This window comes from Diachasmimorpha longicaudata, chromosome 1 (assembly GCF_034640455.1).
Source record: "Diachasmimorpha longicaudata isolate KC_UGA_2023 chromosome 1, iyDiaLong2, whole genome shotgun sequence".
NCBI lineage: Eukaryota > Metazoa > Arthropoda > Insecta > Hymenoptera > Braconidae > Diachasmimorpha > Diachasmimorpha longicaudata.
In genome coordinates, this window is record NC_087225.1 from 1,753,518 (window position 1) to 1,772,609 (window position 19,092).

At 36.0% G+C, this 19,092-nt stretch overlaps 2 protein-coding genes across 5 annotated transcripts; one reads left to right on the plus strand and one right to left on the minus strand.

The window, feature by feature from the left end:
• Positions 1-797: 797 nt before the first annotated feature.
• LOC135166342 (protein Skeletor, isoforms B/C-like) lies at positions 798-13,534 on the minus strand. Of its 3 annotated transcripts, XM_064128465.1 has the most exons (11): positions 13,370-13,492; positions 12,454-12,731; positions 11,132-12,376; positions 8,990-9,209; positions 8,803-8,911; positions 7,060-7,298; positions 6,810-6,978; positions 6,244-6,492; positions 5,529-5,664; positions 2,910-3,563; positions 798-1,134 (listed from the first exon to the last, which is right to left on the minus strand). In XM_064128465.1, exons 3-11 carry the CDS (start codon positions 11,229-11,231, stop codon positions 935-937), a joined length of 2,076 nt encoding a protein of 691 aa, XP_063984535.1. In that variant the 5' UTR covers positions 11,232-12,376; positions 12,454-12,731; positions 13,370-13,492; the 3' UTR covers positions 798-934. The 3 variants fall into 3 exon arrangements, with proteins under 3 accessions (XP_063984535.1, XP_063984543.1, XP_063984552.1); XM_064128473.1 differs by lacking the exon at positions 12,454-12,731 and having other exon boundaries at positions 13,370-13,483; XM_064128482.1 differs by lacking the exons at positions 11,132-12,376; positions 12,454-12,731 and having other exon boundaries at positions 13,370-13,534.
• On the plus strand, positions 13,402-19,001 carry LOC135166358 (signal recognition particle subunit SRP72). Of its 2 annotated transcripts, XM_064128495.1 has the most exons (6): positions 13,402-13,667; positions 13,818-13,935; positions 15,259-15,514; positions 15,725-16,463; positions 16,843-16,861; positions 17,946-19,001. In XM_064128495.1, exons 1-6 carry the CDS (start codon positions 13,568-13,570, stop codon positions 18,709-18,711), a joined length of 1,998 nt encoding a protein of 665 aa, XP_063984565.1. In that variant the 5' UTR covers positions 13,402-13,567; the 3' UTR covers positions 18,712-19,001. The 2 variants fall into 2 exon arrangements, with proteins under 2 accessions (XP_063984565.1, XP_063984572.1); XM_064128502.1 differs by lacking the exon at positions 16,843-16,861 and having other exon boundaries at positions 13,404-13,667; positions 17,948-19,001.
• The last annotated feature ends 91 nt before the right edge of the window (positions 19,002-19,092 follow it).

Here is a 19,092-nt window from a genome sequence, read left to right on the forward strand (position 1 = left end):
AATATGTCTCCAAAATTTCAGAACAAAATTCGGATTATTTCCGGAGATACAGACGAAATAGTGAGCAAGCGTTGAGCAGGTATACGAGCATCACGAAAACTTTGACACGCCATTTCTCGGATTTCCATTTTTATGATTTTTTTCAAATTGTTGGACAAGATAGGAAAAAAAGTAAACGTCCTATGGAAACGAATCAAAATGCGTTGAATTTGGAATTAAATTCTCTTCCAGGTGAACCTAACATATCTTAAGAAAGTTAACATTAATCCGGTTTTTAGACGATTTAAAGTAAAGTTTTTTTTTTTCTAAAAATGCATTTTTTTTCAATCTGCGAAAAATTATTGAATTTTTCATTTTTTGTTGAATTTTCGTGGTTCCCCTAGGAATTACACTATTCAAAATTAAAAGTTTCTTTTGTTTTTTTGTTTCACATGAAAATTGCGACCTGCATCTTGTCCGACACACAGAAATTGCACACTCGAGGCGCCTCCGCAAATTTCTTCAAACATGGAGAATATCTAATGTATAATAATAAAAAAATTTGAGAAGACTCTTCAAATATATAAGAACAAATCCTAAAAGTTTCATTTCAGTCAGACATTTCTTTCCTTTCGCAAAAAAATCCTTGAAAATATAGATTTTTTGAAGCCTCTAAAGCAGGCTCCCCCCTTAAATCAACACCGGTCGAGTTTCTGGGATAAATGTCCACACGAGGAAAGGACGAACTACCCTTAACTTATTCGTTACTTTCTCGAACAGGGGATGATAATTACTATAGAAACAATGGATGACACAGATTGATGAAGATCTTATTTTTATTATGACTCAGTTCAGATCCCTTTACATAGTAGTCATGGAACATTAGGGACTAATATCGCACAATCTTGAATGCATACGTCTTTTCGTCAGTCTTGCCATTCTATATTTATTTCTTCTAAAAAGTACGAAAAAATAAAACAACGACAACTACTGTTAGACAACTCGAAGTTATCGTGAATGCACTGTTTGTTGTAACTCTCATGTATTCGTCCACCACGTGAATTTTCCAACCCATGTTGGCATGGGTGAATGAATTATACCAGACCGTATCTGGCCAGCTGGAATTCGGTGTGACTTCCAATAGTCCTCCTTCACCTAGTACAACAATCAATGAAGGTGAATAATTTTTATATGTGTGTTCTACATTATATAATATATAGTCACGAATATAATACAAATAAATAGGTAACAAAAACCGTTACTCTTTTTTTTTAATGAAGGAAAATGAAAAACAAAAGTCTGGAGAAATGGAATTTAACTCAATATAACAGCTGAGCTTCATCTTCTATCATGAGGTTTGGAGCTGTATGGTGAATGTTACGAATGTAAAGGTACAGTTCTATATTGGGTTAGGTAGCCAAGTTTTGTTTGTTTGTTGTATTTCCTACTACTATTGTCTTGTTTTCTTTACTATTTCTTCTCTTCTGTTCGATTATGATATCGTAAATACAAATGGTATGATATTCCTGAAAGCTTGAAGCTGGAATGTGATTATAAGATGATGTTTCGGTTAAGGAAATCATTCTTTTAGAATAAAAGAAACACTTCTTAGGTACGCGGATGGTAAAAAGGGGGGAACGAAATGTAAAGGCTCGCAAGGACGTACATCTGAAAATAATTGAATAAAAAAATAAGAAATAATGAGGGGACTGAAGTGATGCTACTGTTTTTACAATGTTTTTCCTATTAATTTATATTGATCACAAGTGCATGGATCTAAATAGGAAAATTAACAAAAACGTTTAATTATTTCATTAAAGAATCCTCATTGTCATTGCGAAGAGTTTATGATTGAATTTTGCGCAGCATTCCTAGCGAATTTGTATCGAATTATAATTTTTCTTGTCAGAAGTTGGAGGAAACTACACGTATTTAATTATTTATTTTTCGTAACGTTGCCGTGCTAATAAAGCGTTTTGGTAAAAAGGCAGAAAAATTGAAATATCTCGAAAACTCAGTATGAATGGTTTTACAGATTCAAATCAGCTGAGATGAAGTACATCGAGACGAAAATTTTGAGAGATAAAACATTGTATCGTGGCATTTGAAGCAATAAACCATTAAATTGTAAAATTCCAAAGCTCATCTCCTAGGACATGTTGTAAAGGAGATGTTGGCTGCATGCGTTCTTTACTTAGGCCCTGCCGTAAAGTCCCATTGGAAACCAAGGGTCAGGTAATACTATAACCTGACCGTCAACTACTTTAGTTTGGGTTGGTTCATACAACCAAATTCATAAGAAAATTTAACCCTTAATATGCGTCCCTCTTGGCAGAAGTGGCAAGAGTTGCCGGTTGGATCAATCGAGCTGAATTTTACCACAGATCTAGTCCTTAGTAATCCCTGTGATTTGACGAAATTTGGCCTTTCTCAGAATAACTTTAGCCGTTTATTCCTTCAATTTTCTAAAAAAGTGTGCCAAATTTTGTATTTTTACGTTTCACCCCATCCTACACTATTTTCCGGCAAAACAGAAAATCCGAAAATTGCACCATTACAAAACTGCCATTCGTCAGCAAAACACATAAACAAACATAAAAAATTGCGCCAAACAAACGTTTTGTATAATAAAGAACAAAATAGTTGAAGGAAGACCAAGGTTGTTGTGTCTCTGTCATCCTCCATAGCATCAATATTTGATTCTCCATTTTTCAACCGACGCCAAAAACCTTGGTTTGATTTCTATTCTTTTGTTAAAAATTTTCTGGGCAAACCATTACACAAAACATTTTCACACATTTTTTACAAAACCTTTTTTACAAAAATTTATTTTTGTTTTTTGTGTGCATCAAATAGCGAAGTTTTGAAGAAATTGGGAAGATGGAGAGAGTATCACCCGGTGACTCGAGGTGAGAATGAAAGTCACTTACCTTCTTCACAAGTATGAACAAGTGTCCTATTGAACTTTTTAAAAGTCAGGAAATCATCATCAAGTCTCCTATCCTGATTTCCATGTTTACTCAGACAAAGGGGACCAACAGCAGTGGGTCTAGGCCGTCCTCGCCTGGTGAACTCGACACCGGCTAAGACTCTGACCTGATTCTGCGCCCCGTCGGTCAGCCTGTCGTATCCTCCATGAGGTTCATCGGTAATTATCAAAGGATGATACAGATTCGGACTATGAGGATTATTCCCACCGTGAACTCGAAAGCTGTAAGTCAGCCCTCTTCGAAGATATAACTCAGGAATGAGCTGACCATTGATGTACCAGGCCAGTCCCATTGACGTTTGTCCTGTGATGCCCTGGTAGCCTCGCTTCCCTCCTGAAGGTCCTATCGTAGCTTTGAACGTTCTGATGTTCCTGTCGAAGATATCCGACTTCTCCCAGAGGTCTCGCACCTTTCGATTTGACTCTGTGAAGTCGGTGCAGGTGTTCTCGGGCTCTTGACGATTGAGTTTAAGCATAAAATCGGATTTGGGATAGTAGTCGTGAAAACTCGGCTCTTTGTTCTCGTCTAAACGACCGAGTGCCCATATCACGTAAACTGGACGATCAGTTGGGTATTCCTTATCTCCCGAGTCAGCTGCAGAGCACAATTAAAATCATAATTAGAATATTAGAACGAAAATTCATTATTCAATATTATCGATGAAATGACTACATGCAAAATAGTATACTGTGAGGCGCTATTTGTTCTGAATAGAATGTATATTGTTTAACCACAATGATATCAAAAAATTATGTAGGCATCTTGCAAAACGAGAAAACTGCTTTTCCTTATTTCGATTTATCACATCAACTGAATTGTAGTGAAGTAGCTGAAATAGACCATTAGAGCTAACTCATCAGAAGAATCACATTCCCGGTTATCTCTCTCACTTGCGATTTATCAGATAAAATATCATGGAAATAAATTTATGCTTCTTCCAGTATTTCGCGAGGTTCATCACTGTTATTACTCGTCATAAGAGGGGTAATATATTCGTCACTCTTTGCTATCATCCTTCGTAAACTAGTTTAAACGTAAGAAAACGATGTTACGTTTAAACGTAAGAAAACGATGTTACGTTTAAACGAAGAAACTTGCCTGTTTCTTGCCAGGTAAGAAAAGTGCTACTTTTTTCCTCGAGTCTGGAATAGTATATTACGACACAAGGCCAGAAAGTTGGATTTCCTGGCGTGCGTGATAGAGGGCCGAGGCGAAGCCGAGGCCCTCATGGCACGTACGCCAGTGAATCCGACTTCCTGGCCGTGTGTCGTATACTATTTTTCTTGGTCCCCACCCGAAAGTGCGGTAGACCAGAAATATCTTAATATTTAATAAGTGGTAACACAATCAATGGGAGCCCGCCCGACTTTTGCAAAACCGAGGCGAAGCCGAGGTTTTGCTGGTCGGGGCGGGCGAAAAGTGAGAATTGCATTCAAAAAATTTCCTATAATTGCTGCAGAAAAAGTGAAATCCAGAAAATTACTATTTATAAATATGTATGATTTTTTCATTTATTTTGCTGATTATTCTCCTTATTACAATCACATCGAGAAATATTAAAAAAATATTAGTACGTACATAATTTCAATTCAATTTTACATTCTTCAAAATTATTTGGAATTATTTGTTCGATGGAGTGTTCGATTTATCTAATTATGTTACAAAAACAATGAGAATATCATGTACTTCATGAGGTGCATCATGTACTTAACGAAATGTTCTCGTTTAGAATTAAATTCATTGGAATTCAAGTAGAGTCGAACGAAACAATGAAGTTAATCCATCAAATAATTACTCAATTAATATCAAATATTTTCAGGTTCATGGTGCATGTTAGTAAAACAAAATCATAAAATTAATTCTCAGAAAACTGAGGCTATAGTTCAACAGAGAACCTGTCACATTTGTGTACAGTCCTCTCAACAGTCCTCGGAAAGACCGCACTTTCGGGTCGGGGAGCCAGAAAAAATATTTACTGAAAGCCCGAATCGATTATCTATAAAACGTGATCTGAATCGATTATTTTATGCAATTTTTATCTACAAATTTTAACTGGGTTACCCCTCATTCAAGGAATCTTGATAATTAGGAATTTGACTGGAAAACAAAAATTTTTGATTTATCAATTTTGAAGGAACCCCACTTGTATTCAGCATTGTGCCGACATTTCGCCAACATTACAATCTGCTCCTTCAGGGCCCTAACCTGGGATGGTTAAGGATAGTCCTTATAGACCTTCCTTTGAGCAGCGGTGGAGAGGTGTCAGACAATCAGGTATTTAAATTGAAAAGGACTGAATGTACAGAGCTGAAGATTATTTACCAAATATTGGAGTATAGAGTATCTAAGTAGAGCCGAAATAATAAATAATACAGAATTTATTTATTGAGTATTGAATTAATTAAACTAACTAAAAATATTATTAAATATTTTGGTCCATCATTTACTCGGTTTTTGATAAAAATGGCGATAATAGAGATTGTCTTACGCTCGAGATATCTTTTCAGAGCTTTCGATCGTAACAAAAAATCATTATATTTGCAATAATATTGCACTCACATGAGATCAGTGTCCTCCTATACGTGATGATCGTTACTCCATTTTCTCTGACTGTTGTATACATCTGATTACTATCCAATCCACCTACTAATTCATCTCTACATACTCCTTTATATTGGCCGAGAGTTTTTCCACACTAAGAAAAGAAATCAGTGATTAATTGTTTGTATTCAATAATGGATTCAATACTCATTAAAAAATTTTTGTTGAAATCTATGCATAACGCGTCTAATTGATTGAATTAATTTATGAATTGGTTCTTTTAACGAAATTCCCTGCAGATGAAGCTAAGATGCTGAGCAAAGGACATTATGGGGAACTCGAGATCAAGGGTTCCACATCAATTTAATAAACATCAGGAAACTAGTTCAGACAAAGTACAGAACGCGGTATAGAACATATTGAAATATACTGAGTTTTCACCATAAAACGTTTTTTTCATGCGTGCATGTTCATGTAGAATTTTCTCAAAATTAATCTTCGATATCCCAAATTTCTCAGCACATATACACCGATATCTTATAAAAAAAACGTTTTCCACGTTTCATAACATTTCAAGTAATTTGCAATTGAAATTAGAGATGGCAAAAATCGGTCAAATACAAGGCTTTCATTCGGAGGCAAAAAATGTAAAATAGCTAGTGTAACATTGCTAACAGTGTAAATAACCCATTATATGGGCTACATTCCTTTAAACAAATAATTAAATATTTACTGGTGCCTTCGCTGTAACATTGTAATCAACGGCATAGCCCCGAGCTCCATCCATATAAGCCACTGTGACATCTGCTCCCTCCATTTGACTCTTCTCCTGAGATCCGGAAAGTCCGAATGCCATGTACTCATCCTCCTTAATTTGGCCACTCAACTGTATCGTAATCTGTGGCCCGAAGATCTCCCAGCTGACTTGATAGTTCTTGTGAAGTTGCACGCAGTTTGGGAGAGCCTCTACGTGCTTTATGACCTAACAATCAATCAATTACAATCAATCAATTTATTAGTACAGGTAGATTTCTATGTGAAAGTTTTGCATATACTCGATATGATTGGAATTGAAGTCATAAGTAAAATTGTCCAACTTTCCAAAGATCCAATGCAGAAAACTAGAAAAAACTTTACGCTCTATGATTTTACAATCAATATTTTTTCCATCTGTAATATTTCTCTTAATAATATGTTCGCTTGATATTGTTCTTTAATAATATTCTGTCTTTTGATTTTTTTTATTTATAATATTTTGTCGTGTGAAATTTCGTCACGTAATTAAATATTTAACAATACCTTGACTAATGAAGGCGGAACGTTGAGTCCTTCTGGTATTACTACGGATCCATAATTACTCTTCGTCGCAACATCGAAAACACTCAACCAGTTGATGTTGTGTATTGTCATCTCACCGGGCAGCTGAATCACAATGTCTTCACCTTTGTAGTGTCTGAGAGGATCCAAACTGATCAGATCGGAAATCGAAAAAAAAATCAAAGTAAAAAGAAGGTTCACAATCAATGATTCTTATCCTATTTATACTTACTAGCCATATTCATCGGGTACTTTGGATCCGGTAGTGGAGGGTTGAGGGCCTGCACCAACCCAGAAATATGTATCATTTCCTAATCCATCGTAATAAAATCCAGGGATGCTGATGGTTTTCGCGTCCAGAATTACTACGGCCTCTGAAGTCACTTCATGAGATCTTTTTGACAGTTGGGAGATTCTTTGAGGCGACGGTGGGTCGAACTCGTCAGGAATATTGACATCTCCAAATGTATTCTATGGGATGAATAAATAAATGAATAAATAAACAAGCGAGTTAGTCTTCATTGATACTTATAATCTGTACAAATTCGAGATTTTTTCAATTTTTTTTGGTCAATTAATTGTTCAATTCTCCAATAATTCATTTAGGAAATGCGGCGGAGGGCGGAGGGTACATACGGACATCCATTTGAAAACAAAAAATCAATAAAAATCATTTGTTTTATCAGTGTTCCTTGTAATTCTCAGGCAAGGGTAGTTTTTATTAGATACTTGTAAAATATCTCGTTTTCTTCGATTTCTCAGAAAATAAATCAATTATTTTCACGTGTAATCAGTTATGTCTTCATAATAGGGACAATTACTGGAGCATATCATGGGAAGCAAGATGACGTGGAAAAGGCTAAGGGTGGAGAGACGGTGCAGAGTTAGCAGCGACTGGTATTGGAGGAGGAGGATGATGGAGAAAATGTGTGACAGACTGGGGATAGTGGAGAAGCTTCTCAGGAGACAGAAGAGGAAAGAAGAAGTGATGGGGAAGGGAAAAGACAGGGAAGTACAAATAAATAAGAATAGTAATTGGAAAAAGATACGAAAATAGGGTCACAGGGGTGGCGAACTCTTGCAACATAGCAAAAAAAAATACTAACGAGGAAAGATAGAATGGGGGGGGGGCGTTAAAATAATCACGTAAATAAAGAGGTGACAACAAGACAATACTCGACTAGTTAGGAGGAGAAACAGAGAGAGAAACTGGCAAGAGCCCATGTAAAGCAAAAAAAATATTTGCAACATCAGAGGAAATAAACTGAATGAATGTATCCATTTGAAGCAATAGACCATTAAATTGTAAAATTCCAAAGCTCATCTCCTAGGACATGTTGTAGAGGAAATGTTGGCTGCATGCGTTCTTTACTTAGGCCATGCCATAAAGTCCCCTTTGAAACCAAGGGTCAGGTAATACCATAACCTGAGCATCAACTACTTTAGTTTGGGTTGGTTCATGCAACCAAATTCATAAGAAAATTTAAACCTTAATATGGGTTCGTATTATTTTAAGGTAAATCCGATTAATTTGGCGTGGGCAGCATATACACGATTTCAACGAATAAGTGAAACTTTCTTGTCATATGCTGATACGCTTCTAAATAGACACTTACACAATACATTTAATAAAACGTTAAAATATTTGACAAGAACGATAAGCTACAATGCACATATTGATAATAAGGATTAGAAAGATCTCCGTTAAGATTTTTCTTCTATAGGAGTCGCGTTAACACTATCTGATGAAAATGCGTTTTGGAGATAAGTTGGAAGAAGGTAGCCGAAAGGGATGAGAAATTGTGGAAGGAGAAATAGGTTTCTGAGGTTGCAAATCTTTGAAAGAATATGATATATATTATATTTTATATGATGTATATTATAGTTCTATTATACTTTAGATGATGCGACTAAAATTGCGTATCACTTTTTCTCTGAAGATCCTTATTAGCATTTATTATCAAACGTTAAATACCTGATTTGATAGATCGTAAATGGCAAACCACTTGATGTCCGTTATCTTCTTGTTATCCGGTAGTGTAAGTGTAAAATCCTTATTAAAATACCGGTCAAGGACGTTGGTCCTGTTGGAAATCGATTGATTAATGAATCATTTGTCATTAGTACTGTTATTTAATTAGGTGATAAACCTCTTGACTCACTTGCCATACTCGTCTGGGACTATGAAGCCCTGAGGACCAGGATGATTGGTTGCACCAGCCCAAAAGAATGTATCTGCGCCGGTACCATCGTAACTGAAGGCCGTCAACAATAATGTGTACTCGTCCACTGCGTAAACATCACCAGCAATTTGATGATGATATGCATTTAATTTGCCTATGTACTTGCCGTTGTATTCTTCATCTTCTTCTTGAGTACAACCTAAATAAAGCAACAAAATTTGATGTATTTTTACTATAATTTGCCGAATTATCGAACTTCTTTTTCGTTGTAAACATTTTCCGGATGAATTTTCACACAGCAAGTGGTTATTTAACTAATTTATTATGTCTTTAAGCATTTAATTACAATAGAACAAAAATTTGCTACATTGTTCAAATACCTATGGGGATTATCCTGGAGTACCACAAATAATTTGCGATTTGTTATAAATATATACGCCACAATTCTGTTGATTCGAGACAAATTTTTAGCAAAGCGTGTTAATGTTTCGATAAATAATGCCGATCAATGAATGAAACTTGTATAAAAACGACAAATATGCTCGTTATTTGGGAAAATGAGTTATTGATTACAACCAAACGTCAAATAGTAAAAAAAAAGGAATGGAATGGAATGTTTGCATTGTGGAAATTGAAGTAGCTCTACCCTCAATATTTTCGAAGATTTATTACTTGGAATATTTTCAGTTGTCAAAGGTTCCAACGAATTTCATGAGACAAATTCGATAAAGATCATATCTATAGGCAGTATTAATATTTTGCTTCCGGATCGAAGCGGTCGTGCATTTTAGTGATTTCTCCATTCTCTAATTTCAATTGCAAATTATCTAGAATAGTATGAAATGCGAAAAAACGATGTTTTCATGTCATGTCTGTATACATATTGGGAATCCTTTCCTTAGCCTCATTCGATTGGAAAGTCGCAATTTTGAAGATTAGTTTCAAGAAAATTGTAAAAAAAATACGATAAAATTTGAAGTTAAAAATCTGAATTTTCAACTCATGACAGTTATAATAAACATTTTACTGTGATGCGTCATTTCAGCTCGATCGGTCCAGTAGTTCTTGAGAAGTAGTAACTTTTGTAAATTTCATTTCTCGTCAATATCTCAAAAACTACTACAAGGATTTCATTTTTTTTTCAAAATACTCGTCTCAGTGAGTCTATCTATATCTATATCTCAGTGGGTCGATCTATATCGATCGAAATATCTCCATTTTTTCAGGTAAAGTTTTGAGATATCGCCTTTTTTCGGGTTAATCATCATAAACGTTGTGATCATTATGAATTAACAAAAAATATCAATGGCGAATTGAAATTTCGTATACTTCTACCTTTCATAACATCAAAGGCTGGTATTTTGGATCGGTGCAATCAGCCAAGCGTTCTAGAGATATTACACTTTTTGCGTGAATGTATTTCCTTGAATATCTCATGAACCATCAACAAATTTCAATTTTATTTTCTTCAAACTACTCATTTAAGTGGGCACCATATAACACTATAAAAATATGTATACCCGTTGCCACAAAAATGGCGAGATATTGCAATTTTTCCTTTTTTAAAAATATTTTCAATACTCTAACAAAGAAGAAAACATAAAATTCGTGTCCTCCACATTTTCGACAAATTTCCTGAGTTAGTTGATTTGAATTTCTTTCGGAATCGCGGCAATCGGCTTCGCTATTCTCCTAATTTTTATTTCGAATTAAATCGATTAACCACTTCGCTGCCTAATTTACAAATCGAAAAAACCCCAATATGTTCATCATCATAACTCGCATCTTCTCATTCGCCAATCGATAAATTTATTGGTAATGCTTAACATATAAAATTGAAATTCGAATATTTAAATATACATTTTCGCAAGATCATAATTATCAATTAAAAAATGAGTATTAACTCGATTGTTGAATTATAAATTGTCTCGATGACGGAGATTTTAATACGTGGCCATGAGTGACAGGAAACTAACAAAAATGACAGAAGAATTTTAAGGATTTCAATCGGCAAAGTTATCATCTCTACGATTAACGATTTCCATTATCTCCAGGTGTTGCCAACACTTTTATTCAAAATTCTCCTTCCCCATTGTCTACTGTAATTGATTTATCACTTACCACTGTCTGAAAGGATTACAACACAGATGAAAACATATGAAATTCGTGTTCTCCACATTTTGACGTGACCTTTGGGTCTGGTTTTTTCATTTATGATCATAATTACGTTGTTTCAATAAAACAAATTGTAAACATTGTTTCGAGATCCTTTAAAATTGCTAATAACGAGGAACAACTGCCCGATATTGATGTTTAGGAAGACTAACTTGGTCGTGACAGAGAGTCAAGATAGCGGTATTGTTAAGCACCTGGAATGGCTCCTTGTCCACGCATTGAATGTGAGGAGACTGAGAAGGTGAAAGTATCAGGTTTTCGTCCAGCTCGAGCTGCGTTCCGATTTCTCTAAGATTTATTCGACTTTGGAATTTCAAAGTTGGCAACAATGAAAGGGGCCCGGGGAACAATGGGGTCCCCCGAAAAAAATCGAAATTTTGAAAACCTATTTTTTCATGTATTATAGGAGCAGAGCACCTGACATAACTCGCTCTGCACTTGTTGAAACGTTCGTAATGCTGAAGAGCTCGAAAATAAAATAATAAACGAACAGGCGGCCTACGCTAGTTGACAGAAGTGAGCTGACCGATACTTTACACGTTATTATTTTTTTTTCTTCATTTCTAGCAATTCAAGACCTTCAAAATTATCGGATATCTCCCGAAAGGTTCGTTGCATAGCAACGAGAGGGATAACTTTTGCAGGTTAAATATCCCGAGCCCGAGGGTTTTTCTGCGAAACTTATCCCGATCGATGCTACGCAGGGAAACTGGAGGGAAATATCCGATTAATTTTGAAGGTCGAGGACTATTCGGCTGGATTATTTTTTTCATTCCAATTTCAAACAATTAAATGTGTGGCATTTCTCGTCGTATGGTATGGTATGATTTTTACTCGTAGTTGTGGCTTCAAGCGTATATTTTCTGTCTGCACAAAATGCAGAAAATTGTTTCCAGATTGTGGCTTTTGTTTTCGCTGTATTATTAGGAACATTTTTTAAAATTTTTCCATCGATAATGTCCAAGGATTCTCCTCCAAATCTCCTCATGTCCGAGGTAAAGTCTTTGAACTTGATTTTTTCTAATGACGCAATATCTTTCAATTTTTGTACCAACGGATATATATATACATCTTTCCATAGCTGGGTATTTTGAAACGAAAATTGAAATCATTCCAGTAGTTTTTGAGATACTGCGGAAAAACGAAATTTACAAAAGTTGCTCTATTTCAGGAACTCCTGGGCCGGTCGTCCTGAAACGATCCATCAAAGTAAAGGTTAATCATAGCTATCATATATTGGACATGGGATAATTATAAATGATTTATACGTGTGAATCCCGTTTTATTCTTTTGTTTTATATGCTGGAAAGGCACAACCGCTCTGCTTCCTTTCCTTAAAGGAGTTGACTAAAAGACTAAAGGGATACAACACCCTAGACCTGATGTCTCTCATCAACAATGGCCCTCTGTATCCATCCAAGAAAACAGAGCATACACATCACCCTCAAACTTCTTAGAATTTTCTCTCATAAAAATGTTTTCCACTCTCAAGTGGAAACACCAGAATAAAAGAAATACTAATCGTACAAAGACCTATTTAATGCATCTGTAAATCAATTTTTTTATAAACATTCGAAATGTCAACTCCAATATCATACGTTGAAAATTCAGATTTTTAGCTACAAATTTTACCGTATTTTTATTACAATTTCCTCGAAAAGAATCTTCGAGATTGCGAATTTACCAGCCCATACACACAGACATGATATAAACGACATTGGTTTTTCGCATTTCATAACATTCTAAATAACTCGCAATTGAAATTAGAAAATTGAAAAATCGGTCAAATACAAGGCTTCCGTTCGGAAGCACAAATAATGGAATCGGTCCAATGCTTGAAGAAATATCGGCGAAAAATGATTTTTGAGAAATATCTATAGCTCCGGAACCGCTTTGTGAATGAAGCTGAATTTAGCCGGAAAATTTCATGAATGAAAGCACTAATTGACAGTCTAAATTGCAGAGTCATTATATCCACCGTTCTCGGTAATGAGAACAGCTCTGGGCAAATGACCACAAGTGTGCACACACATACATGCAATCTTTCAAAACGTGATTTTAACCATTTCCAATGGATATGAGCAAATCGAAAAGATCACGATTACAAGTCGTCAATTCGGAAGTAAAAAATAAACCGTAAGAGTAGAGTTGCTGAGGCCTCTCCTTCCTACTACTCGTCCTTACCGACGATTGGCCCTGACGCCACCACGTTCCGTGGACTGATACTAATTTTCCAACGCTGTCTTCCATTCACCATCGTTATCTGGTTCTTTCTCGTCTACTCAGTCCCAGGTAGAAACCGGAAAACGCATTGGGTTCGTTGACGTTGAGTGTTGAGTTCCAACTGGCCCGAAGTGTCAGTTCAACAAATAGTTAGTCAATATGGCTTCGAAAGAGAATAATCTCCCGAGTTTATACGCCGAATTGAATAAATTTGGACGTAATGGTGAATACGAAAGGGCGTTAAAGGTTGCTAATAGAAGTGAGTAAATTATAACTTAATGGATACAGGAGAAAGTCATCGTCAATATGTACCTAACCTCATTTCCTAGAAATTTTTTAATTAAACATATGAAAACAACGAGCCTGAGACAATTTCTCATTGTAGTGTGATTTTTTTTATGTGTTGTAGTTTTGGGAATATCTCAAGATGAAGAAGCAGCGATTCATTGCAAAGTTATTTGCCTTATACAGTTATCGAAATTCAATGATGCCCTCCAACTCATTGCGAAAAATCCAAAAATCTCGGTGTAAGTACTGGAACCATACGAAATTATTAGTGAAGGGACAGAATTCGGTGGGTTGATTCTTCCGATTTTTGCTTCCGACTGGAAGCATTGTGTTTGACCGATTTTTGGATTCTCTAATTTCAATTGCAAGTTATCTAGAATGTTATGGAACCCGAAAAAGCTATGTTTTGCAATCTCGAAGATTATTTTGTTAAAAATTGTAAAAAAATACGGTAAGATTTTTAGTTAAAAATCGGAATCTTCAACTTATGATAGCTGTCATGAACCTTTGCTTTTATGGGTCGTTTCAGTTCGGTCGGCCCAGTAGTTTTCCTCAAGATTTCAAAAACTTCTACAAGCATTGCCATTGTTTTTTTTTTTCAAAATACTCGTCTCAGTAGGTCCTATCTATATCTATCAAAATGTCCTGATTTTTCGGGCAAATCTAAACGATATCGCTAGTTCTAGGTTTCATCATAAACATTGTGAACACCATAATTTAATAAAATATAGAGATAGAGTTGAAACATTGTACACCGATAACCGTCATAACATAAAAAACTACGGTTTTGGATGGGTGCAATCGGCTATTCGGTTCCAGAAATATTACACTTTTGCATGAATGTCTTTCCTTTAATATTTCATGACCAACTCAACCGATTTTCATTTTCTTTTTCAAAATACCCGTCTCAGTGGCACCATACAAAGCAATAAAAATATGTATATCTGTTGGTATAAAAATCGTGAGACATTGTCATTTTTCGATTTTTTAATATCTTCTTTTTAGTATTCTATATTCCATAATTTGAAAAAAAGTTAAAATTTAGTTTGATCATAGCTTTTATGATATGAACGCATCAGACATTGGAGGGGCGTAACCAATCAGGTGGTTCTTGTAATATTTATTGTTTGGTTAAAGTTCATGTTACTCATATATTAAATGTATCTTTCGGAATTGCCTGGCGAATATCAGTGCCACAACATCGCCCTTTCCATTTTTGAAATGAAATTGATGCGGATCCATTCGGAAGCACAGTACCAATCGAATTAATAGAAATAAATGAAAAAAGTATCGCTCACATCAGCTCTGTCGAATAGCCTCAGTCACCCGATTGTTTCAAATTTTTTTAGAGACTTGAAAAAAAAATATCTAGCTACATTAAAAGAGAATCTTTCACGTGGTGTTTATGAAATTCTTTACTTACAACAATCCCTTTCAATATTCAAGCAATCTAAAACCCAATCTTATTCGTCCTATTGTATTTTCTTGTTCCCTTCCTCCCTTAAAAAATTGTAAACTTTTATTGACCAATGAAATAATGAATGCCTTATTATTTTGACTAGTAATTTGGATTTTGAGAAAGCTTACTGCCTATATCGGCTGAACCAAGTGGTCGAGGCTCTCATGGTTTTCTCAGACATTCAAAATCCATCACCGAAAATCAAGGAACTGACGGCCCAAATCCTGTATCGTCTCGAGAAATATGAGGAGTGTTTCGCGGTCTACCGAGACATAATAAAAAATTCCAGTGATGACTATGCAGACGAGAGAGAGACGAATTTAGCAGCGGTGCTGGTACATCTGACTGCAGAAGGCTTCGTATGTTGTTTTCATATTCGTTACCCAATTTTTCGCGTTCTCCGTTATTCTCATTAATTAGTAAACGAAAAACTGTTCGAGAGAAATACAATAATAATTCAAAAGATGAGTGATTCGATGATTGATTTCGTTGGCCTGAAAGTGATGATGAGAGAAGCATTGTTTAAAAATACGACCCATCCTAACAGACTTTTCAATCAATTTCCCCAGAGTGTCGACACTTTCGAGGTCCGAGATCACACATACGAACTCACCTACAACGCAGCATGTCGTCTGGCTGCCAAGGGAGTCCAAGGGGATCGTTCGAACCTGATTGAAGCCGAGAAAAAGCTCCGTTTGGCGGAAAAAATGTGCAAAGAAGCTCTAGAAGAGGACGGCGGCACTGAAGAAGAAATCGAAGATGAACTTGGAATAATTCGAGTCCAGTTGGGCTATTGTCTTCAGCTCCAAGGACGTGAGAAGGAAGCTCAAACTCTTTACTTAAACGCTTTGAAAGTAAAACCCAATGACATAGCTCTCACAGCTGTTGCCAGCAACAATTTGGTAACCCTGAATAAGGACCAGAATGTTTTTGACAGTAAAAAACGCATGAAATTGGCAACTCATGAGGGTCTGGTGCACAAACTGACAACTTCGCAGCATGGCAGCATTCTTTATAATCAATGTCTCCTAGCACTGTACACGAATCAAGGAGACCTCTGCCAACAACTCTGCAAAAAACTCACCAAGGATTATCCTGAGTTGTCAGCGCATGCAACACTCATTCGGGCAGTTCAATTGAGTAAAGAGGGAAAGACCAACGAGGCTGTGAACCTCCTCCTAGAACACTCCGGCCATAAAGATCTAGCTACGAAACTGGCGTGTGTGGAATTACTTTTGTCTCAGGGAAGGCGGAATGAAGCTATTGAAATATTCCAAAGTTTGAGTCCTAGTGAGCAAGCACTGCCAGGTAATATATTTAAAATATTGCTTGTTTACCATTTTATTTTTGAGGGGAAAACCAGGTGACTACGAAGATTTTCTTACGGCGAATGGAGAATGGAAAACTTGGTATGCGGTGGAGTTACCATGGAAAATTAGAAAAATTACTGCACTAGGGGCAGAACGGGTCGGGCGCGGATCAAAATTACGATTTTGCGCTTTTTTTCAGTAGAAAATGTCCATGAACCACAATTTTCAGTGGATTTGGGTACATGAGATTTGGAAATGGTCGGAATACTTTTAGGTTTCAATCAATAGATTCTCAGAAATATCATTTTTATCGATTTAATCTATTATTTTTGAGGTTTTCAATATCATTGTTACATGTGTTGATATTTTTTTTTCAGTCACCGGCATGGAAAGTGAAGTTATGATTATTTTACTAAGTTTGATCGCTTTTAAAGTTTGGGATTGACACATTATCTTGGATTCATCTATCAATTGTCAAACTTCATTCTCTGAAGATCAATAGCCTATAAGAAAAGATGGCCTTCATTAGAAATTCAAGATGTGATATCCACTATTTTTAAACTATATCGTCCGAATTTTTTCTTAGCAGCATATCGATGAATACATGATGAATGACACTTGGCGCCTAGCATATACAATGCACACCATATTTTATAATAACATATGATTGTTTTTAGGAATCGTTGCCTGTAACAATTAGCCTTCTCTACAGACTTATTTCACACATCTTGATTGACACCTTTAACTTATTCGCCGGACGATACTGCACATTATTTATGAATCCACATCGAATTACATATTTTGTTGATGCATTTTTATGAAAAACACAATGTGTAATGCAAATTACACATTGTGTTCTGAATGTACACAGGTGCAATCCGACCTATACCACTTCAACGTGTCTAATTCGAAAATGTATAAAATAGAGGCGTCCCATTTATACGTCTTCTTTAATTAACATATTCAAATGATGACCAATTAGCTGTGATTTTATCCATAGTCTGAATTCCATAATCAGAATACCACATGTTTGAATTATTCACTTACTAATTAGGTATAGTGAATAGGCACAGGTTGAATTGCACATGTGGACATTCTGAAAGACACAATGGATTACTCGAGGTATCCAATGCATTTTTCATGAAATTGCATCTATAGAATATATAATTACGTGTGATTATAAATTATATGCAGTAGCATTTGACGATTATATTAAATATGTTAATGAAGGTGTATAAAATGAGTCTGTACTATAATCTAATTGTTAAAATTAACGATCCATAAACGAGTTCATGTGTTTCCTTAAAATGTGGTTTGCATTATATGTCCTAGACATCAATTGTCATTCACCGCGCATTCTTGATTATTCAATTCAGAAAAAATGATGGTGTCCTTAAAGCATTCCCTTACTAATTCTTAAATTAACTCCATCCTCGTCGATTAATGCAAGAATATTCTCAATATTTATAATTATTTCAACAGGTGTCGCCAGTGCTTTGGTAACACTCCACATGGCCGAGAACAATCGAGAAGAAGCCTCAGCAGTTCTGAAAGAAGCTGTTAATTACTACAAATCAAATAACGAAAACACTGAAAATCTGGGAATGCTATGGAGACAGGCAGCGGACTTCCACCTTCGAGGAGGTGAAGTCGAAGTTGCTGCAGCGAGTTTAGAATCCCTTTTGGAAGCATCTCCATCGGATACAAAGACACTGGCACAATTGGTGGTGGCTTATGCTCAATTCGAACCAGCTAAAGCTCAAGCTCTGTCGAAACAATTACCACCACTTGATCATCTTGCTGAGGCAATTGATGTTGATGCGTTGGAGACTAGTAATTGGGTAATTGGGACAAAGGTTGTTAAGGGAAAGATGGAGGCTTCTCCAGGAAAAATTGGAACTGGAAATACTGGAGAGAAGGAGAGAAAAAAGAGAAAGAGGAAACGCATGGCAAAATTACCGAAGAATTATGATCCTAACAGTGCACCAGATCCTGAAAGGTGGTTGCCAAGACATGAGAGAAGTGGATACAGGAAGAAGAGGGACAGGAGAAATAGGGATGCTACGATGAAAGGAACACAGGGGGCTGCTGCTGGTGGTAGTGACCTTTATGATATCACGAAGATGCCAGCAAATGCTAAACCCTCGCCAAATCCCCGACAAAGTCCGGCAGTAGAAAGCTCTGGGCCACGACAGCAGCAAAGGAAGGTCCAACAGAAAAAAAAGAGAAAAGGAGGGAAATGGTAAACGGGTCGAGGACCTAATGAAGATACTAATGAGGGAGGAGGGTACAGGGATTAATTCCGTGAATGATGGCGATTGAGAGACAATGTCAAGAGACTTTTTTTCATTAAAATTTCTCCAATTCAAAAATGACACATCCAGTTCTGGGAGATTCACTTGAGAAATAATTGTTAGATGAACAAGTAAAAACAATTGTTGTTACAGTGGTGTTGCTCATGAGTGATTTGAGCAGAAAATATTTGCTGTATAAATGGTTAGGGAATTCATTATTATTAAAAGAGCAAGGTTTGGCATTTGTTTCGATTTGCATTTTGATGATTTTCCCTTAAACATAAGTAGAGCTACAATGACGCTCGCATTAGTGAACAATTAGCACTGCCGCAC